Source organism: Lepidochelys kempii, chromosome 3 (assembly GCF_965140285.1).
Source record: "Lepidochelys kempii isolate rLepKem1 chromosome 3, rLepKem1.hap1, whole genome shotgun sequence".
Lineage (NCBI taxonomy): Eukaryota > Metazoa > Chordata > Testudines > Cheloniidae > Lepidochelys > Lepidochelys kempii.
In genome coordinates, this window is record NC_136382.1 from 196,122,309 (window position 1) to 196,144,660 (window position 22,352).

The following is a 22,352-nucleotide window of genomic DNA, read 5'->3' on the forward strand; positions in this document are numbered from 1 at the left end:
CCCTCTCTTCAAGTGCTGAGGGCCCTTAATGCAGAGCTACTATGGTTCCACTGCACTGGTGCGAGGACGGTGGATATAGGGAGAGGGCTCATGAGATCTATGAACTAGCGATCTGCAGGGGCTCTCTGTGTCCTGACAGGTCTGGGGAAAGGAAAGATGAACCCATACCTATGCAGATCTACCAGCCAACCCTGCCACCCACTCCCAGTCTCACACATAAGGGTGCAGCAGCCTCAGGGGCTAATGAAACCCTGAGTCTACAGTCTGCTGTTGCTCCGCACTTTGAAAGGGCTACTTTCCCTCCACTGCCAGCACACAGCTAATTTACTCAGGAAGTGCACTTGATCCACAACGTACCCCTTAGCATTTAAGGCCAGATCCAAAGCCCACCAGTCAAGGGAGAGATTCCCATTGGCTTTGGGCCCCAGCTGTAGAATAATTCAGTGCAGTACAAATTTCAGGCCACCATATCTGAGAGAAACTTATTTCTTTTTAAACAAATGCTAATTTGTGCCCCAAGACTATTTGCCAGTTCCCCCTTCACATGGATTGCTGGGATTTCTTAATATACAAATTCTGTTTAGAATAGTGGAGAAAATATAGAGCCAACTTCAAAGTGGGTGCAAGCTGGTAACCCCTTTGATGGCAATGACTTACACCAAGTGTGAAATTGGTCCACAGCTGCAAAAAGGTCGAGAGGCAAATAATCTCCCAGTTCCAAAACCTCTTTTCCATGCCAAAATGTAACATTTTATTGGAAAAGGGTAAGAATAGCTAAGTTTGAATCCCAATTCCCCAGCTGTTCAATGCTGTTTGGATCTAGGGTTTTGACTTGGACCCATTTCTACCTTTTACAGCACAGAGTTTGCTATAGGGCCCATCCTTCTCCCCTTGAAATCAACTGGAGTTTTGACAATAACTTTAATAGTAACAGTATGAGACCTTCAGGCCTGATCTGGGCCCATTTAGGTCAATATGAAGACTCCCAATTGAGTTCAGGGGGCACTGAATCAAGCTTTTAATCAGCATCACTCATGTCAAAAGTTGAAATATTGTAGGGTTACTTCTCTGGCATAGACCCAGGTGTCGATCCTGCAGGCTTTACTCACAAAAGTAATCCTTATGCATGAAAGTATTCCCACTGAAGTCCACAGGACTACATGTGTGAGTAAGGACTGCTCATTTGGGTGATGCTTTAGAGACTCAGCCCCCTAAATCTTACAGCCAAACATCCATATAGAAACCCTGCTGTCCTGGCATTAAGAGCTGAGTCATGCTCATCTTACATTACTTGATGCCAATGGGAATTTTGCATGAGTAAGGCAAGTAAGTTTTGCCCTTAAGAATGTGACCTGACTGTCCAGGATGGTGCATTTGAACTGAAAAGTTGTTTCACCCAAGCAGCTATCAAAGCTGCAGTCTGGAGCCCCACACTGCTGTTTTAGTAGGGGAAGAATCTAGAAAATATTCAGAGGATGATGTTTGAAAGAAATGAAGAGGCTGTGTAATTAGAATAAAGCATCCAGGTAAATGACACCACCAATTAATGGTTTCATATTTTATTCTTATTAAAAGTTCATTATCAAATTGGCACAACATAAAAATAGATTTGTGGTGAACAATACATATTATTATTGCCAGATCAAATCATGCATACCCCTTTTTAAAATCAGAATGTAACTTACGTGAAGCTCTCCACTGTGCTCACCTCCAAACCAGCATTACTGCAGAACGGAAAGGCTGTGCTTTCTAATGGTTCTATTCAAATACATACGGCAGGCAAGAAATATTCCCCATCTCATACTTCAAAGTAAATTTAGAAGAATAAAATACACCTATAAACTGATGCTCAAACTTTGTATGTTTCAGGTCAGAATAATAGGACCGGGGTGTAGAAGATAGAAATATCCTCATTCCTATGGACCTACTCCCACTCAGGTCAAAGAGAATTTTGTCATTGACCTCAAAAGGAAGAGGATACAGCTCTATGCTAACAGACAGATCCAATAGGTCTAGCAATAGAAACTAGGGAAGATGTGTAGTTACGTGGGCATTGATTATTTTGATGTTGCACACAGTGCTGATCATCATACAGCAGGCAATCCCTAGTTACACTAATTGTATTTTTCATACAAGTCACTGGTTGCTGGGAGGAGCCGAGAGGGTGTATCAAAGCAAGACAAAAAGTGCGTACAGCTCATTTTCCCCCCATTTGGGTTGGCCCTAGTTATGAACGCAGATACAACTTTTCTAATTAATTGTGTAGCTGAGATCAGAATCTGGACCTTTTTCTTTAACACATCACACAAATGGCACAGCTCAAGTTTCAAACACATAGCTGAAAACAGTTTAACCAAACAGAAAAATATACACCTCTCACCAAGGAGTAATCTTTCGTTTTTCTGCAAAAAGCAGGGAATTCATTGCTAGAGTTCAGTTTATCTTAAGAAATTAGAGTTTGAAATATTTGTTTGCACTCTTTAGAAAGCGGCAGGGGAAGGGATACCTAGATTCTGCCTTGGGATGTGTGTACGCAAATTGACCTATAGGGCCAGATCCTCAGCTGGTGTAATTGGTGAAGCTCCACTGAAGTCATGCCTACATATACCAGCTGAGGATCTAGTCCATATATTTTCAGGAGCTGAGCATAGGTATCCAAGGTCAGAATTTGGCCTGTAATCACCATCAGCTGAATTCTGATGTGACTTACACTGGTGAAATACCATTGATTTCAGGAAAGTTCCTCTTGATTTCCACCTAAGTGAGAGCAGACTCAGGGCCCATGGTGCTGCAGTTCTCGATATAGAAAAGTCAGTGTCACTGACCTAAGTGATCAAGGTACCATGCACTATGGGTCTGCTCCTGGAGCCATTTGGCACATGGCGCTCCCATGGATTTCAATGGGAGGCCCATGCAAGGAGCAGCTACAGGCCCACGTCAAATGTACCATATGACTGTCAGCATTACAGACTACTGCACTAGAATGGCTACCATGCTTTTTTTCCCTAAGTTATCTTCTTATTTACCCTCAGTCCCTGTTTCAAACAAGGAAGCTAGGAATTTAAGTAAGGTCAGGTCTTCCAAACTTAACACATTCTAAAACTAGCCTCAGGGACATTTGCGCATGTCCTTCAAACATACCTTCTCAGAAAACTCAGCTTAACTCACTCTCTTATGCTTTGGCAGGCTGTGGTACAGAACTTGAACTCTGCCTTTGAGCTTACACTCCATTAGCATTGCAATACAGCGTGCTACCACTGTGTTACTAGAAAGCCAGTGTGATGGCCCCATGGTTCTCATTTCCTCCTTGCGCACAATTTTAAATAATGGAAGATAAAATCTCAACCCCGCTCCTACACATTAAGAGTAATCAACAAAAATCTCCGGGCCTGCCTCTCCAATCGGATGCACCAGCTTCATTGAGCTCAGTGGCATTACAACGGCATCAAACTGGCATAGCAGAATGGTGAATCAGGCTCTCGCTCATGCCACATGCAGTATGTTCAAAACAGCCCTCAAGCAAGACGTTTGCTTCAAGCAGACTTTACAGTGAATTGGTTTCGTGACACCGCATATTTTTACAAGCTGGTCATGGAAACGAGAGGAAATTCAACATCTCACACATAATTTGGAGGTTCACTTACACAACGCGAGAATATTTAGTACAAACCGTTCTTCTAGTTTAGTGCAAATATCTTTAACTGTGACATAGAAACATTAGAAGACACACTGTAACATTTTACGCAACTTAGCCAAGAAAAAGCATTTCCGTGAAGTATTTTCAGAGAAACACTATCTCTACATAATGCTGAAGTATTTCAAGGCTGTTTCTGAGTAGGCAACATTCTCATTCTCAGTAATGAAATCAGGTTGTGTTTTATCACTGCCAATTCCAAACGTAACAGTGTGGATTTTAAAGCTATACTAGTTAAGAGGATAGCATCTACTCCTATTGGTATTTTATCACTCGGGGCTTTATTCAGACTGGCTTTCATCCAGACCCAAGCTTTGCAGCATAGTCCCATCTCTAATGAATACTCTGCATTTTCCTATTAAGTCACATAAGGGCCTGGTGATGTATTTGGTTCTAAAGCTTACTGAACAGAAACATGTAGGGCCTGATTCTTGTCTGACTGATTCCACACATCAATTAGTTAAGAGTAGCTCCTCAATGGAGTTAGCTTGTATAAATCCAGTCTCCAGTAAATCAGAATCTGGCGCTTACTTACATGCCATCTCCAGTCTTGTTTGATTCTTTATAGCCTGGAACTGACCAATGCAAAAAATGAAAAGGCTTCCAAGTATCTACCAAAGAGACTAATGGGGATGGAAGCCGTAACTGGGACTTCCTGGCAGGTTTCCTCAGCATTAAAGGCTGCAGATCTTTATGCTAAGTTAAGTCCAAACATACTATAAATGTGTTTATGATCTTCCGTCTCTCTGGGCCTGCTTCTAATCTCGTACCAGTGTAAATCAAGAGGCTAGCCATAGAACTCAATGGAATTATATTAGGCAAGACTGGAATCAGGCCCTACAAGCCTTTTCCTGGGACAGAAAAGTATAATATGTTGTAAAGAGGGACTTGAATGCAGTTGAGAGCCATAAAACAGTAGCTTATAAGGGACTGGTATAGCACTAAGAGCCATATAAGGGTGGGAGAGTTGGATGGGCCACATCATGGAGTCTTTTGATCCACACAGAGCACCTGTCATGGGCATGTGCTTTGCACTCTCTGGTCCTGCTGCTGGTTTGTACAGGGCTAGTGCTGGGTTACAGCAGACTGGGGGCTGCTCTAACTTATACCAGCTGCAAACAGTCCCAAGGGGCAGAAAACGCAGTGAGAGATCAGCTTAGCATAGCGGCAGCCCAACCAAGCCTCTTGTCCCCAGCTATACAAACAGTGGGGACGGGAAGTGGCATAAGAGCCCAGAGCCAGTGGAGGTGCTATCAGAGGATTGTTCTTTCTTTGGTGATAGCCTCCTTGGGCCAGGTACACGAGCATTCTGACTGGATTCTGCTGGTGATATGGCACAAAGTAGCAGCACCACCCCAGAGAGCCTGCCCCTAAACGTTCAAGGTTGAGAAGATGCTGGACCAGTTGGCTACTAATGTATCTTCCTAAGCATAATTCATCTTCTACCTGCATCTGCCTTGCAACTATAAACAGTTTCAAAGCTGGAGAATAATCCAGAGGTTTCATGTAAAAGCTTCTTTTCCTAGGATTTTATTTTTAAGAATATATTTTTGTATTGAAACACGGCCAGCATTCTTAACATATTTGAAAATGACAGTCATTTCATTACTTATGTATCTGTGTAAAACTGATAAAAACAAAGCAAGACAGGAACATTTCATATCAAGAATCAACCTGCAATACAAACAAAGTCCATTTTACATATAAAGTCACACACCAGAAAAAAGTCATCTGAAAATAACATTTGGGCTGGTTTAAATGGGGGGAGGGCGGGGAAGAGGAGAAATCACAAATTCAAAGATAAGGCTAAAACTCCATCTTTAATTTGTACTGTATGGCTAGGGGCGCAATCCTGATCTCACTTGCACCAGCAAAACTCCAGACTTTAACAGAGTTACTTTTCATTTACATTAGCGTAAGTGAGATACGAATCAGGCCTCTATGTTTTTAGCTCATATGGAGTCTCATCCGAAGGCCACTGAAGTCAACAGAAAGACTCCCACTGACTTTAATAAGCTTTAGATCAGGGCCATAATTGGAATTTTGGCTCACTGTCTAAGGCTTCCTGATTCAGGGCCAGATTAGCTCAAAGGGAGGGCAAAATGAACTGATTGACAATTGGTGTTCTATCCTCACTCTGGATGTTTCAGTTTTGGTTGGCTTAAACCAGATCTTTATCATAAGTTTAACATAGTTCAGAGATTATTCTTCCTTTTTTTTTTTTTTTTATGTTGTGCTACAAAAAAGGCTCCAAAATACATGTCTTAAAAAAGTCCCTGTAATACATGTTTTATAAATTGTCTAAATAAATGTTTATTTCACAGACTAGAACATCTCAAAAAGACTTGTTGTAGTCCATTGTGTACATCCAAGGAAAAGTGTATGAAGTCCTAAAGAAACTATGAAAAGTTACTGTGTTCATCCGTAGTGTAGAGCAGTTACAGTGTTTAGAGAGCTACACCTATTACTTAAAAAGCTATTTGGAAAACTTATTCAAGTGCAGTAGCTGATTTTCAAGTGCTAATAACTTGGCTGTCCACACACTATTTTAAATTTTAATACCAAAGATCAAATTCTGCCCTTCGATGCGCGCAGAGAATTTCCCACTTACCCCCAAAAGACTAGTGCCATTATGAACTGATGGAAACAGAATTAAATTCTGCAGGCTAAGATCCAAAAAGCACAACTAAACCTACAAACCTTCTATATAAAGATTTTTTTTTAAAAAACTGCTTTAGCTCAGACTTAACATTTACAGCAAAGTTATAAAGTCCTGAAAAACAGTCTATAGTGAATACACGAGCAGACCCCCTACCTTTCTGGGTCTACAGGGGACAATTAGAATGTAACCGACCGTTCAGCAAGACACTTGTAGTGCTTCAATAATGATATGTCAAGTTTACCCAAAGAATCTAAGACATTTGTACATTCAAAATACTTATACTTTGCTGTTCTTAATTATCAGTAAAATTGTTCATTTTTACTAAGAATACATACAGAGATGAGTATAAATAAACAAACTACGGGTAAGCGTCAAAAACTGTATTAACATTCATTTGTGCAAAAACTTGTAACAATCTACATTCTATGCAAATACCCTGACTAAAATATACAAGCCAAATCCTGAAGCCCTTACTCAGTTTTTGCACAGTCCGTGGGCCAACTCTTCCTCTGGCATAAATCAACCTAATTCCACTGAAGTTAATAGAACTATGCTGATTTACATCAGCTGAGGATCTGCCCTCTTCTTTGGCAAAACTCACAGAAATCAATGAGAATTGTGCTCAACTAAAGGACTGAAAGTTTGATCATGAGTCATGACTCACTGAAGTCAATGGGAGTTTTGCCATTGATTTAAATAGAGACAGGATCAGGCCCTGGATAAGGACGTCAGCATTAGGCCCTGTTTTGTGCTACACTAATCCACTTCAGTGCAGAAACTATTTGCAAAACAAAATTTTTTTTTTAAATCGCTGATCAATAGCTGGCTTTAGCGCTTGTTTCAGAAATTGCCTTTCTCTGAGAAGGTTAATAGCTGCTACAACTTATGACAAGACTGTAAATCTTTCTGAATCCATTCTAATTTGATTATCTTGCATGGAGGGGCTAGTCTGTTTGAAGAAAAATGGCTCAGTGTCTATAAATCAACAGCTTTCTTCAGTAGGATAAATATCAGTTCAATTCATCAACATATTCTTTACTGGACACAGGAAAGAAACAGTGAAGCTTGCCTATAATAGTTGTGTCCAAACTCAGCTGTCATTGATCTTCCAGATAGAAGATTCACCTGAGCCAGTTTGGAATCTACAGTTTTCACTAGGTCAGCCAAGTTTAGTAAGACGAAGATCTCCATTTATCTTTATTGTGTCAATTGCTGACAGCGTTTCAATACGATGGTAAAAATCAAAAAGCTGATGTCCATCCACAAATACTCTAAAACGTGGGTGCTCACAAAGTATTTCAACCTGTAAAAAATAAAAATGATGAACCAGGTTCACAGTGTAACTGGAGTGCTTCATTTCCCAGGGCACAAATGTCACTCAGTTATTCTTTACATAACTGTTGGCCATTTTATTACTGAAACACCATGTACCAATGAGGGTATCGTGGCCAAAGTCTGCTTTCCATTACTCTCATACATCTGGAGTTACTTCACAGAGATCACTGAGGTTACTCTAGATGTACAGTAGTACAGTCAGAAGCATATTGGATCCCAGTCCTATTGTTCTGCACACAAAAGTTCCACTGACTTCAATGGGAATTCCCAGTTTGGAATAATGGCAAAAACAGGCCCCATATGCTAAGTAACATGTAATTACAGAGGGATAGATCATGCCTCCAGGGTCACGTGTGGATTTCTACTCCCTCCTGTGCAGAATAAGAAGTAGGATGACCAGACAGCAAATGTAAAAAATCGGGGTAGGGGTGGGGGGTAATAGGAGCCTATATAAGAAAAAGACCCAAAAATCGGGACATCTGGTCACCCTAATAAGAAGGGTAGTTGCTTCCACAGCACTACCCTTCCCTTCAAAGGATTCTCTGGGTGTTGAAATTCATGAGAGGGGAAGAGATTAGGGACTGGTTAAGCTGGAGCAGGTAAGGGATAGTACCGTACTGGGTGTGCCTGGGGTCAGGGAAGGATGCACATCATCTCCCCCTACTGCCCTATGGAGACACCTTGAAAAAAGTGATGTAGCCTAGTGCTGAATCATCTGTTCTGCACAGCATTGTCCATGGTGATTACTCACATTTAAGGGAATCCCTAATCTAGCTGCAGTCAGAGGGAGTCATGGAGCCATACTGCCAGGAAGCAGGGATGTGAGATTGCTGGGGGCACAGAGTAGGTCCATATGATCCTGGCCATCCATATCTGGAGAATCTCCAGGGATCTGTGTCTAATCAGGATTTTTAAAGCTTAACAGGAGCAAATAAAGCACCCACAGGCTTTCTGGGGCCTTGTGCAAAATCAGACAGACAGTGCCTGAAGCATGCTTCCATAATCTACCCCGTGTGGAAGACTGTTAGCTTTTTGGGTTGGAGGACGATTATCTTGGGGCAGGATGGTTTGGCAGTTGGTCAGAGTTGGCATTTGTTTTGGGGGTCAGACAGGCTTTATTACTAGGGAGAGGAGCGAGGCCTTTTCTGGATTAGCTGCATGGAGAAGGCAGCCTGCCTGCCTTTCTTCTCTGTGCACTTTGAGGTTGCTGAGAGCAAGGCCCTGTGCAGAGGCATTGTTTGTTGGCCACGATTAGCAAAGATGTCTTCATATAATCATAAAAATTAGAAATGGGAAAGTATATTAGGTCAATCCAGTCCATCTCCCTGCCAGTGCAGGATTGTTCAAACTGCTACATCTTTACATTGTATAAGATTTTTTTTAACTCCAGGGTACAGAATTACTAATGATATATATATATATATATATATATTTTTATATATATTTTAATCTATTAACACAATGGGCCAAAATCAACCCTGGCGTAACTCCACTGGGGACAAACAGTTACACCAAGGCTGAATAAAGCCCTCTTTAACTATAAAAATTACAAACACTATGTCCACTATGATTTTACAGCCTATTTGGGAAAATATTCTACAGCTGCAAGTATGAGCATATGCATGAAAACACACAACAGCTGATCAATACTTTAATGCCTTTAGGTCTGTTAGTTGTTACCGTAACAGAAGAAATTCTTGTACCTTAATGTGATTTCTGAACATGCACACAAAAATGTTTTGCACTATCACATCAAGTAACACCTTGTCAAATATGATGTATACTCTTCGGCTGGTGGTACTCACCCTAAATGGCTGGTCTGGAATAAATGGAAAGTAAGGAATCGATGATTGTTCTTCACCCCATTCACCAGATACACAAGAGTTTCTGAGGAACTGTTTGTCTGTAAATACAGCTTTCAGTTCAATGGCTACATCCGCAGGAGGATCTTCTGATTCCCCACATGTCAGACTGATGTCAAAGCTGAAATAGGAATAAAATGGCTCTCACTCGCCAAGAAAGAAGCAAACAAATCCAAAATGCAGCAGCACGCCTGATTTCTACGCTTATTCAACAAGCCTATCTGAATTTGTAACGGGAAATGGCTAGTCCCCAAAGTTGAGAAAGGGACCATGACACAATATACACTGTGCTCCTATATTATTCTCTAAATTGTGTCCTCCTTTAAAATGTTGGGAAACAAAACGATCCTTTTAAGAAATGCCCCCTCTATGGGTCAAAGGAGAAATCAGCACTCTATAATCTCTGATAAAAATAGCTGTCTTCAGAAATGATGGATGTTTTTTGGGCAAATTCTCATCATGGGAATGTAGTACTTTCTTGGAGCTCTTCATTGGGAAAATGCAGACAGGACTGGAGCAGCCCTGCCAACCAGAAGCAAGCTCTGCCTCTGTGTTATTACCTCTCGGGGTTGAGATCCACCATGCCCATAACTAAGACCTTCTTTCCTGGCCTCATTCCTCCTTTGATGTGTCCACAAAATGGGACGATCTGGAAAAGAACAGCCGGGAATCAGAGGGAGGAACCCTCAAGCTGGAAACAGACTGGGCCAAATCCAGACCACAAGCACAATTATAGAAAAGGGAAGGGTAGCAAGTCAAAACAATTTACCAGCCGTGGAAAATACACATCTGCTTGCACTGGAGATCCCAACGAGTTGTTTAAATGTCCGTCCTCTATTTTCTAAAGAGGAAACAAACACACACTGAGACAGAGAAATCACTGCTCCTTCTGTGCGTTTATTACTGAGCCTGCCTGTGACTGGGACGGTCTGCAGCAAACAACAGCTTGGGAAAGTCTCTCTGCAGCTTGCCAATTTAATTTCAAGTCACCTCCTCAATATGGTCCATATTCCGAACTCCTTTGCAAAACAAAGGGTGTTTCCTGCTCTCCGAGGGTGCTTCTCTTAAATTCCCAGCAAGTGCTCAGGCTCAAATTCAAAAGCCAGATGTCGAGCCCAGGCAATATTTAGCTATGCACACAGTCTGTCCCCCGACCCCGCTCCTCGCCCCTACCAATGCCCAGCTGCATGCAGGAGCATTCACACGCACCCCAGGATCGTCCCTCTGGAGAGATGGGGGAGAGGGGAAAGAGAGCCACACAAGGGGATGGAAAAAAGAAAAGGAGGACTTGTGGCACTTTAGAGACTAACCAATTTATTAGAGCATAAATTGGTTAGTCTCTAAGGTGCCACAAGTCCTCCTTTTCTTTTTGCGAATACAGACTAACACGGCTGTTACTCTGAAACAAGGGGATGGGTTACCTCCCCCCATTCAGCCCTCCAGCCCAGCCACCGCATCCGCCCTGACCACAACACACGCCTAAGCCGCAGCCAGCCTGGCCGGCTCACGGGCGGGGGGGCTGCTGCTGCCGCCGCGGCGGGCGCTGCTCACAGGTATGCCGGAGACACGGCGGCCGGCGTCCCGAGCGGCGCTGGGCGCCCAGCGGCTCCGTCCCAGGGGTGGGGGCGCTGCATGGCCCCCGGAGCGGAGCAGGGCAGGGCAGGGCAGGGCAGGCCCCCCCCCCGCAGCAGGCAGGAAACGGGCCACTTACCAGCGCGTCCCTCTTCGCCACCGATCCCGCCATCTTGTTGAATCGGTGCAGTTGTGAAGGCGCAGGCGGCCGGTGCGGGGCCGGAGCGGGAAGGGGGGCGGGCGCGGGCCGCAGCTCCGCGCAGGGCTGACCCGGCCGAGGGAGGGGGCGGGGGCTCGGCGCTGGACCCGGAGCAAAGCCCGCCGGCCCGCGTGCAGCCAGGCGGGCTGGTGCCGCAGCAGGGGAAGTGGCAGCGGCGGCGGCAGGCGGCATATAAAGCCCTGCCCCGGCCGTGGGGCAGCCCGAGGGCAGGGGCCGGGTGGGGACTCGGCGGGGTTGTTGCAGCTTGTTCCACTCGCCTGGCTCTTGACGCAGAGAGTCGGGAGGGGGCCGGGGGCCGTGCGGCGAGCTGGGAAGGGCAGGCGAGCAGCTGAGAGCCAGCGCCGGGCTCCTGGGGGCCTCCTGCCTAGGATGAGGCCCCCCTGGAGAAGGGGCGCTTGGTTCAGCTCCTGAGGGAGAGCGGGGGCTGGATTTCACACGCTCCAGCGGTCAGGGATGGGGGCCTCATGTTGGGCCCCGCCCCCAACCGTCTCCTTTGTCTCCTGGGCTTCTCCCAAGCCAAGACCCCGAATCTGAACACCCTCCAACCTGTTATGGCCCACCTCTGCGCCTGGGGTTGGGCCAGAAGTTTGCAAATAGCCCCCGTGTTTGTACTGGGCCACATCAAAAGCCCAGATCCAAACGTGCCTCGAGCTTTGGGGTCTCGGAAGCTGGGATTCCGACGTTGTGGCTTCTGCGCAGGGTCTGTCTACACTAAGAAATTAGGTCGAATTTATAGAAGTCGAATTTTTAGAAAGCGATTTTACACAGTCGGTTGTGTGTCCCCCCCCTACTTAAGACCATTAAGTCGGCAGAGTGTGTCCACATTACCGAGGCTAGCGTCGACTTCTGGAGCGGTGCACTGTGGGTAGCTATCGCACAGTTCCCGCTGTCTCCGCCGCCCATTTGAATTCTGGGTAGAAATCCCAGTGCCTGATGGGGCAAAAACATGGTCGCGGGTGGTTCTGGGTACCTGTCGTCAGGCCCCTCCTCCCTCCCTTCATGAAAGCAACGGCAGACAATTTTTTCGCGCCTTTTTTCCTGGGTTACCCGTGCAGACGCTATACCATGGCAAGCATGGAGCCCGCTCAGCTCACCGTCACCGTATGTCTCCTGGGTGCTGGCAGACGTGGCACTGCATTGCTACACAGCAGCAGCTCATTGCCTTGTGACAGCAGACAGTGCAGTATGATCAATAGCCGTCCTCGTTGTCTCCTGGGTGCTCTTGGCTGGCCTCGGTCTGGTTGGTCAGGGCACCTGGGTGGACATGGGTGCTCCTAGCAGACCTCTGTAAAGTCTGTCAGGGGTGCCTGCATATAAATGGGAGTGACTCAGGCAATTCTCTTCTTTAAGTTTTGTCTAATGGAGATTCAGTCCTGCCTGGAATATTGGCAGAGGGATAGCTCAGTGGTTTGAGACTTGGCCTACTTAAACCCAGCGTTGTGAGCTCACTCCTTGAGGGGGCCATTCTGCCTCAGGCTGCTCTCCCAGCCAGCCTAGCCCTTCCTCCGTGAAAGCAACAGCCGACAATTGTTTCGCACCTTTTTCCATGCGGGCGCCATATTGCTGTCAGCACTGTCCTCCAGCATTGCTGCTTCCACTGCCACTCTGCTCTCTCGCTCATGCCATACCACGGCAAGCATGGAGCCCGCTCAGATCACCGCGGCAGTTGTGACCATGCTAAACACCACGCGCATTATCCTGCAGTATATGCAGAACCAGAACCTGCAAAAGCAGGCGAGTAGGCGGCGGCAGCGTGGTGAGGAGAGTGATGAGGACATGGACACAGACTTCTCTCAAAGTACGGGACCCGGCAATTTGGACATCTGGTGGCAATGGGGCAGGCTCATGCCGTGGAATGCTGATTCTGGGCATGGGAAACAAGCACAGACTGGTGGGACCACATAGTGTTGCAGTTCTGGGATGATTCCCAATGGCTGCGAAACTTTGGTATGCTTAAGGGCACTTTCATGGAACTTTGTGACTTGCTTTCCCCTGCCCTGAAGTGCCAGAATACCAAGATGAGAGCAGCCCTCACAGTTCACAAGCGAGTGGTGATAGCCCTCTGGAAGCTTGTAACGCCAGAGAGCTACCGGTCAGTCGGGAATCAATTTGGAGTGGGCAGATCTACTGTGGGGGTTGCTGTGATGCAAGTAGCCAACGCGATCACTGAGCTACTGCTATTAAGGGTAGTGACTCTGGGAAATGTGCAGGTCATAGTGGATGGCTTTGTTGCAATGGGATTCCCTAGCTGTGATGGGGCGATAGATGGAACGCATATCCCTATCTTGGGACCGGACCACCAAGGCAGCCAGTACATAAACCGGAAGGGGTACTTTTCAATAGTGCTGCAAGCACTGGTGGATCACAAGGGACGTTTCACCAACATCAACGTGGGATGGCTGGGAAAGGTACATGACGCTTGCATCTTTAGGAACTCTGGTCTGTGAGAATGGCTGCAGCAAGGGACTTACTTTCCAGACCAGAAAATAACCATTGGGGATGTTGAAATGCCTATAGTTATCCTTGAGGACTCAGCCTACCCCTTAATGCCATGGCTCATGAAGCCATACACAGGCACCCTGGACAGTGGTCAGGAACTGTTCAACTATAGGCTGAGCAAGTGCAGAATGGTGGTAGAATGTGCATTCGGACATTTAAAAGTGCGCTGGCGCAGTTTACTGACTCAGTTAGACCTCAGTGAAACCAATATTCACATCGTTATTACTGCTTGCTATGTGCTCCACAATATCTGTGAGAGTAAGGGGGAAACATTTATGGCAGGGTGGGAGGTTGAGGCAACTCTCCTGGCCGCTGATTACATGCAGCCAGACACCAGGGCGGTTAGAAGAGCACAGTAGGGCATGCTGCGCATCAGAGAAGCTTTGAAAACCGGTTTCATGGCTGACCAGGCTATGGTGTGAAAGTTCTGTTTGTTTCTTGGTGAAAACCCGCCCCCTTGGTTCACTGTACTTCTCTGTAAGCCAACTGCTCTCCCCTCCCCCCTTTGATCACCGCTTGCAGAGGCAATAAAGTGATTTCATGCATTCTTTATTAATTCATCACACAAATGGGGGGATAACTGCCAAAGTAGCCCAGGAGGGGTGGGGGAGGAGGGGAGGATGGAAGTACAAGGCCACACTGCACTTCAAAACTCCTTGAATGCTTGGGCAGTCCTCTGGGGTGGAGTGGTTGGGTGCCCGGAAGCCCCCACACCACGTTCTTGGGCGTCTGGGTGAGGAGACTATGGAACTTAGGGAGGAGGGCGGTTGGTTACACAGGGGCTGTAGCAGCGGTCTTGCTCCTGCTGCCTTTCCTGCACCTCAACCATATGCCGGAGCATATCAGTTTGATCCTCCAGTAGCCTCAGCTTTGCATCCTGCCTCCTCTCATCACACTGATGCCACCTCTCCTCTCGCTCGTCCCTCTTCTCCTCTCACTCGTCCCTCCTGTCCTCACGTTCATTTTGTGCTTTCCTGGACTCTGACATTGTCTCCCTCAACGCATTGTGCTGGGCTCTTCCAGTGTGGGAGGCCTTGCATGAGCTCAGAGAACATTTCATCATGAGTGCGGTTTTTTGGGCTTCTATGATAGCCTCTGGGACGGAGATGATACGTGGAGTGATGAAACGTTTGGCGCTGTGGGAGGGAAAAAAGGGAGATTAGTCTTTAAAAAGAGACATTTTAGAGAACAATGGGTAGATTCTTTCACGGTGAACCAAGCTGTTAACATTACATAGCACGTGTGCTTTCTTTACAAGGTCACATTTTGCCTCTTATATCGAGGGCCTGCCGGTATGATGAGAGATCACATGCAGGGCCGGCGGGCAACAGAATTTGGCTTGCAGGCGGACATGGTAAGCCACCGTCTTTTGGCTTCTTTAACCTTCCTAACATGTGGGAATGGTTTCAAACAGCAGCGCCCTCCTTTCACATACCAAGCACCTGTTGGGTTGGCCCTTTAAAAGGGGTTGGCCATTGAAAAGGAGGGGTTGCGATTTTCAGGTTAACGTGCAGCACAAACCCAACTAACACCCCCCCACACACACACACACAACCAATTCTCTGGGATGATCGCTTACCCCTCCTCCCACTGCGTGGCTAACAGCGGGGATGATTTCTGTTCAGCCACAGGTAAACAGCCCAGCAGGAACGGCCACCTCTGAATGTCCCCTTAATGAAATTCCACTATTTCAACCGGGTGACCATGAATGATATCACTCTCCTGAGAATAACACAGAGAGATAAAGAACAGATGTTGCTTGAATGCCAGCAAACACCAGGACCATACGCTGCCAGGCTTTGTTATGCAATGATTCCGGACTACGTGCTGCTGGCCTGCCGTGGTAAAGTGTCCTACCATGGAGGATGGAATAAGGCTGCCCTCCCCAGAAACCTTTTGCAAAAGCTTTGGGAGTACATCCAGGAGAGCTTCATTGAGATGTCCCTGGAGGATTTCTGCTCCATCCCCAAACACATTAACAGACTTTTCCTGTAGCTGTACTGGCCGCGAATGCATCCCAAGTCTTCAGGGCAAATTAATCATTAAACACGCTTGCTTTTAAACTGTGTATTACATTTACAAAGGTACACTCACCAGAGGTTGCTTCTCCGCCTTCTAGGTCCGGGAGCCCGCCTTCGGTGGGTTGGGAGGGTACTAGATCCAGGGTGAGAAACAGTTCCTGGCTGTTGGGGAAAACGGTTTCTCCGCTTGCTGTGCTTCAACCTCCTCCTCATCATCGTCTTCCTTGTTCCCTCGTAGGCTTGCCCTGAGCTCCTTCAGTTTCACACGGCACTGCTGCGGGTCCCTGTTATAGCCTCTGTCCTTCATGCCCTTGGAGATTTTTTCAAATATTTTGGCATTTCGTCTTTTCGAACGGAGTTCTGATAGCACAGATTCGTCTCCCCATACAGCGATCAGATCCAGTACCTCCCATTCGGTCCATGCTGGAGCTCTTTTGCGATTCTGGGACTGCATGGTCACCTGTGCTGAAGAGCTCTGCATGGTCACCTGTGCTGATCAGCTTGCCACGCTGGCCAAACAGGAAATGAGATTCAAAAGTTTGCGGGGCTTTTCCTGTCTACCTGGCCAGTGCATCTGAGTTGAGAGTGCTGTCCAGAGCGGTCACAATGGAGCACTCTGGGATAGTTTCCAGAGGCCAATACCATCAAATTGTGTCCACACTACCCCAAATTGGACCCAGCAAGGTCCATTTCAGTGCTAATCCACTCGTTGGGGAGGAGTACAGAAACCGGTTTTAAGAGCCCTTAAAGTCAGAAAAAATGGCTTCGTAGTGTGGACGGGTGCAGGGCTAAACCAATCTAACGCTGCTAAATCCGACCTAAACTCGTAGTGTAGATCAGGGCTAAGATCGCTGCTCCTTCCTGCTGGAGATACAGCTCTGCTTCCATCAATGTTTCCTGCTGCCAAGAGTTCTCTGCTCCAGAGAAAATCCAAGAGCCAGCTTTTCATTTGCCAGACCCCAAGCTTCTGGAGAAGGGTGAACTGAGTCATGAGTTGGCCCTTTTGTGGTTCCCCTAGCACAGGGGTGGGCAAACTTTTTGGCCCGAGGGCCACATCTGGGTATAGAAATTGTATGGTGGGCCATGAATGCTCATGAAATTGGAGTTAGGGTGCAGGAGGGGGTGCGGGCTTCAGGATGGGGCCAGAAATGAGGAGTTCAAGGTGTGGGAGGGGGCTCTGGGCTGGGGTGGGGGGTGAGGACTCTGGCTTGGGGTGCAGGTTCTGGGGTGGGGATGAGGGGTTCGGGGTGAAGGAGGGGGCTCGGGATGAGGGGTTCAGAGTATGGAAGGGGGCTCTGGGCTGGGGCAGGGAGTTGGGATGCAGAAGGGGGTGAGGGCTCTGGCTGGGGTGCAGGCTCTGGGGTGGGGCTGTGGATGAGGGGTTTGGAGTGCAGGATGGTGCTCCGGGCTGGGATCCAGGGGTTCAGAGGGCAGGAGGGGCTCAGGGGTGCAGGCTCTGGGTGGCGCTTACCTCAAGTGGCTCCCAGAAGCAGCAGCATGTCCCCGCTCCAGCTCCTACATGGAGGCATAGCCAGGAGGCTCTGCTGCGTGCTACCCTGTCAGCAGGCACTGCCCCTGCTGCTCCCATTGGCTGCAGTTCCCAACCAATGGGAGCTGTGGGGGCAGCGTGCGGAGTGGAGCCTCCTGGCTGCCCCTATGCATAGGAGCCAGAAGGGGGACATGCCGCTGCTTCCGGAGCCATGCGGAGCAGCCCCCGACCCTGCTCCCTGGCTGGAGCACCGGAGCAGGGCAAGCCCCAGACCCCTCTCCCCAGTGGGCGCTTGAGGGCCGGATTAAAACGGCCAGCAGCCCACCCCTACCCTAGCAGAAGAGGTCCTGGTGAGTGATGAGCTGTTCTCTCTCTGTGTGCTCATGCTGCTAAAGGAGGAGATAGGCTTTGTCCCTGGTTGTAGAGCTTTGAAAAGAGCAAGACCCCAAGTGCTTGCTTCTTTCTTGCTTTGCTTGTACTTAGAGCTGGGCCCTGAATCAGCTCCCAAAGTGTCAGGGCAGGGGGATTTGAAGATGAGGTTTCTGAAAATCAGGAGCAGTTGAGCTGGAGAAGGCCTTTCATTTTGTTTGAACAGTCTGTCATTTTATTTTAAAATTGCTGCCTTCACAATTGAGTGGCTTGGGGTAGGGGAAGAAAGGAGGTTATAGAGCCATCAGACACTTCAAATGGTCCCACTCCCTGTCCAGGGGCAGAACCCTGGACCTCTAGATATCTCTATCTGCAAAGAGGGATGTTGTAATGGAGGTGACAGACACTTCCCTGCCTTTTTTTACCTTCCCACATTTTTGGCACCAATCTTGCTTCCATGGAAGTCAGCGTTTAAGCCATTGACTTTAATGGGAGCAGGAACTGGTTTTGATACTGCTACAGGTAAGTACATTAGGCCTTTTTCTGGTACAGGTTTACGTTTATTTTGTTTACTTTTATTTTCTTTTATATTTATTTTTAGGGGGTGGTATTTTTCTGTTTGATTCAAAAGTATTCTGAGATCCACTGTGCCTTTGTAAAGGTGCATCCCTGAAAAACAAATGTCTATTGCTACATTTATTTACATTTTACAGTCAAGGGCTTTAAGTAATTTCATATATTAAGGGCCTGATCTTTCAGATCTCACTGAGGCAAAACTCTCATTGAATGGTATGAGACTTGCAGGATCAGACCCTCAGTATGTATTTGATGCTACAAGGCATTAGGTAATATACTAGTCTCTTGCCCATGTCATATAGCAACTGTTTTGAATTCTTCCCTACAACATTCTAATGACATAAGCTAACTGAGTGAATCAATAGGGCGTTTATTGCTCATTACAGAGGCCCAAAACCTAGCTAACACCTACGCATATGGAGAGTTCTTGCTCACAGAAGGTGGTGCAATAGGGAATCCTAGCTCCACAAAATAAAATCTCTTGGACCCACTCCACTCTCAGTTACACTAGTACAAATCTGCTGAAGTCAAGGAGACCTTAATGGTGCTGAAGCCGTATGAATGAGAGAATTACAATGCCTGACTAAGGAAATCACAGCTCTTAGTGCCTTGTGACAATTAGAATTCACTATATATCTATTTGCGACAGTGTGGTAACTGCATTATTCATGAGCTCAATGTTCTTCTGGGATTTAAAGAGCCCCCTGTCCCCCGCCAAGCTAGGATTTGGTGACACGAATGTGGACAGATGAGCATGATTTCTGCAGGGACCATAATGAGCAACGTGGTACAGTGGACTGAGCATTGGACTTTTTCCTGTTCTGTTCGGGTTCTTATGCTACTCCCATTATCATGGTCTCAGAGTGCCTGAGTTGGGGTCAGGAGTCCTGACTTCTGATTCTGGCTGTGCTGTGTGGCCTTGGGCAAGTCACTTCACTTCTCTATGCCTCAGATTTCCCATATGTAAAACAGGGATCTCCTCACAGAGGCATTATTAAGATTAATTAGTTGCAGTTTGTGAAGTGCTGTGTGAGTGCTTAGTTGTACTGTTATCTGGGTTTTAGATACCATAATGATAGGTACCTGGGAAATAAAGTGGCTGGATAATAATAGTCACTCTGTCTAAATCTGCATTCACATGAGGATATCAAGATTCTATTGGGAACAAGGTAATATTGTGAAAAAATTAAATTTTGGACCAAAATTTTCAATAATGGATGATGATTTGGGGGTGCTTTATTTTCTGAATGCTCAGTTTCAGACATCTTGGGCTTGATTTTCAGACATCCTTAGCACCTGCAGTCAACAGCAGGTACTCAGCACTCCTGAACATCATACTCATGGTTTCCTGAGTGGTGCTGGCACAAATTGGGGTAAAGAATCAAGAAGTCATAACAGGCCAACCAAATCTTAGTGCAGGAGCAAATCTGGGCCAGTTTGTTCAGCTATGGGCATTCACGGCTTGGAAAAACACAATCCTCAAATCATGTTAGAAAATTGAACTCGTAAACAGTTCAGTAACATGGTGCCATCATATATTAAAAATTATTGGCTTTGTGGTAAGTTTAGTACATTTGAATAATCACAAGATAATCACAAAGAGGATTTTCTAAGTGCGAGGTAGTTTTATCGTTTTGTCAGGCTATCTATGATGCCAGTCTGTGCTCTCAGTTATGCTGATGCAGCCGCATTGACTCCATTAGGGTTTGTACCAGTCTAACTAAGAGCAGAATTTGCTCTGAGGGTTTTAATTTTGTTTAACGGAGCAGGGACTCCTATTCAGTAATGCATGAGGAACTCTTTTGTGAAATATTTCACCCCCTTCCATCTTGCTCCCATTGTAGAGGGAAGACACCCCTCCTCCCCCCGCCTTGTAGAGGGAGACCCTTCTAAAAAAGATTCGAGGTAGCTGACTTAAAATCATAGAGGCAAATCCTTCAGGCCAAACTTTGAAAGGGGTCAGCTCTAGTAGGAAGTGTGGTCATTATTACAACTTAAAAAAAAAATTTAAACTAAATCTTTCATTGCTACATAATTAAATAATAAAACATAGCCCTTCTAGCTTCTTTGCGCTACATTTGTTTTGGCTTGTTTACAGACGCTAGAATAAATGTCGCATTTGTTCTCTCGGGCCTGGAAGGATTAGGTTTAAACAACGTGCACTGTGAGGTGGTAATGGAGCAAATTCCTTGCGTTTTTAGGCAGAAGGAAAGGACATGACAGTCTGTGTATTTTGCTGTCTGTCCTACATTCTCCTCCCCTACACAGTGGTCCATGAGAACTCTGAAAGGCATGCTTCATGCTACACACAGGGCCAGAGTGGGACAGTGCCAGATGAGGGAGCCACACAAAAACCTCACCCCTTGCGCTGCTGGGGAGGTGTTCGCCCCTGTTCCTCCCTCTGGGGAGCAAGACACCAGAGGGAGCAGGGAGGAGGCAGGATTCTGGCTTAGCCTCACCCTCTACACCAGTCCTTGTAGCTGGCACAGCAGAGGAGCTATATGCCCCAGGCTTGTGATCCACTTGTGCACACAAAAAAGCCCTGCAGTTGAGTGTGGTTGCTTGAGAAATAACCTCCCTGCAGCTCGTCCTGGAATCATGTAGCTCCCCCTCTACACAGGACTGTGGTGTAGATGCCGTAATCTAGCCCACAATGTTCTTCAGTAAAGAGAACTCTGAGCCAAGTCTGCTCACCTTACATGAAGTCCCATTAACTCCTCTGCAGAAAAGGGCTCTGGCAGATAATGTGTGGAGAGATCCTTGTGCCTGTGTGCAGCCCCACTGGAGTCAGTGAAGCTCTGAGCAGTCACAAGGCTCTGACCTCGCAAACCTGATTGCAACACCGGGGGCTAGGTGAGTGGGATGTGGCCCCAAACTAGCTACTGCACGGAGAAGTGAGTATTGAATCCTCCTTGGCCAGTAGGCATGAAAGCCAGGCAGGAAGTGGCATGGTGGGAACAAAACTCAGGAACATTTAGCAACCCTTCACCCAGGCACCAAAGCCATTGCCGGGGGTCTGTTAACCCTGCACATCCCAAGTGCCACTCCCCTTGTGGATTTCAAGAGGTGTTTTTAATTTTTAGTTGTCCCTCACTTACAAGGAATGCAGCATAATTACAGTTTTGGTGTGGCATAATTACCTTGCATTTCTCACCTCATTACATCTGACATGGCTGTGTTCATTTATAGGCTTATAGACTGACTGGTCTTGCTGCCGTGGTTTTATGAAATTGCTGTCAAGATGTGAGGTGTTTGCTGGTTTCATGGAAGCTTTGCCTGGTTTCAGGGTGGAAAGGAACTAGGGTCCATATTTAGTAACAACCTGGAACACCTGAGCAATGAGTAAGAGAAAATATAGCAACAAGTTTTACTCATATAAGCAAACTGTGGCTGGAGCCAAATCTTTTTTAATGTTTTGCATGTGAACAAGTTCAGAAGAATGACAGTAAGGCTCTCGCAGTATCATTATCCATCTGTCAGGGTCCCTGGCTTTTCATCCCCAGCTTTGTAGTTAAGCCATTGTAAATCATATGGGGCTGGAACCTGCTACCTGACAGAGGTTTGACAGCCCGTCTATAATTCTGTGTAAATACAGGTTGTCCGTGCTGGTGTGCCAGTTGGGGGGAGGGTAAAAGGTACTTTCCTTTCTCTTTGTGCACAGATTGGGAACAGTCCCAGCTCCTGTGCGCAGGATGTAGAGGGAGTCCGTAGCTCTAGCGTTGCCACAGTGCTAGACTTCCAAAAGTGGGAGGGATTTGGTGGGGGTGAGTCTTTGGTCTTGCCTTCCAATAATGCAGGATGTCATGCCAAGACTGGCTTTTCCTAGAGGACGTGGGTCGCAACTTTTCCATACTATGTGGTGGCCACTGCTGGGAAAAATGTGTTCCCATTAACCCTGGCTGCACCATAAGAATGGCCATACTGGGTAAGACCAATGGTCCATCTAGCCCAGTATCCTGTCTTCCGACAGACACCCATCCTGGCTAACAGCCATTGATGGATCTATCCTCCATGAATTTTTCAAGATCTTTTTTGAACCCTGTTATAGACTTG

General features: G+C 46.6%; 2 protein-coding genes across 3 annotated transcripts in view; one reads left to right on the forward strand and one right to left on the reverse strand.

Annotated features, from left to right (window-relative positions):
* Nucleotides 1–1,553: 1,553 nt before the first annotated feature.
* LGALSL (galectin like) lies at nt 1,554–11,792 on the reverse strand. The gene is made up of 5 exons (XM_073339497.1): nt 11,265–11,792; nt 10,323–10,394; nt 10,114–10,202; nt 9,497–9,674; nt 1,554–7,659 (listed from the first exon to the last, which is right to left on the reverse strand). Exons 1-5 carry the CDS (start codon nt 11,514–11,516, stop codon nt 7,516–7,518), a joined length of 735 nt encoding a protein of 244 aa, XP_073195598.1. The 5' UTR covers nt 11,517–11,792; the 3' UTR covers nt 1,554–7,515.
* LOC140909666 (uncharacterized) overlaps nt 11,041–22,352 on the forward strand; it is a 62,522-nt gene continuing 51,210 nt past the window's right edge. The window contains exon 1 of one of the 2 annotated variants that reach the window (XM_073339495.2): nt 11,041–11,106. The gene's annotated coding sequence lies outside the window, so the exon portion shown is untranslated. The remainder of the gene's footprint in view (nt 11,107–22,352) is intronic. The other variant, XM_073339496.2, reaches the window with a different exon arrangement.

What these genes read in the sequence shown, in the direction of transcription:
- LGALSL (XM_073339497.1), bottom strand. Translation starts at nt 11,516, where the DNA reads ATGCCGCCTGCCGCCGCCGCTGCCACTTCCCCTGCTGCGGCACCAGCC. An exon ending in GTGGATCTCAACCCCGAGAG is followed by an intron (nt 9,675 to 10,113) that starts GTAATAACACAG and finishes TTCCTATTTCAG; the next exon opens with CTTTGACATCAGTCTGACAT. An exon ending in TTCCAGACCAGCCATTTAGG is followed by an intron (nt 7,660 to 9,496) that starts GTGAGTACCACC and finishes TATTTTTTACAG; the next exon opens with GTTGAAATACTTTGTGAGCA.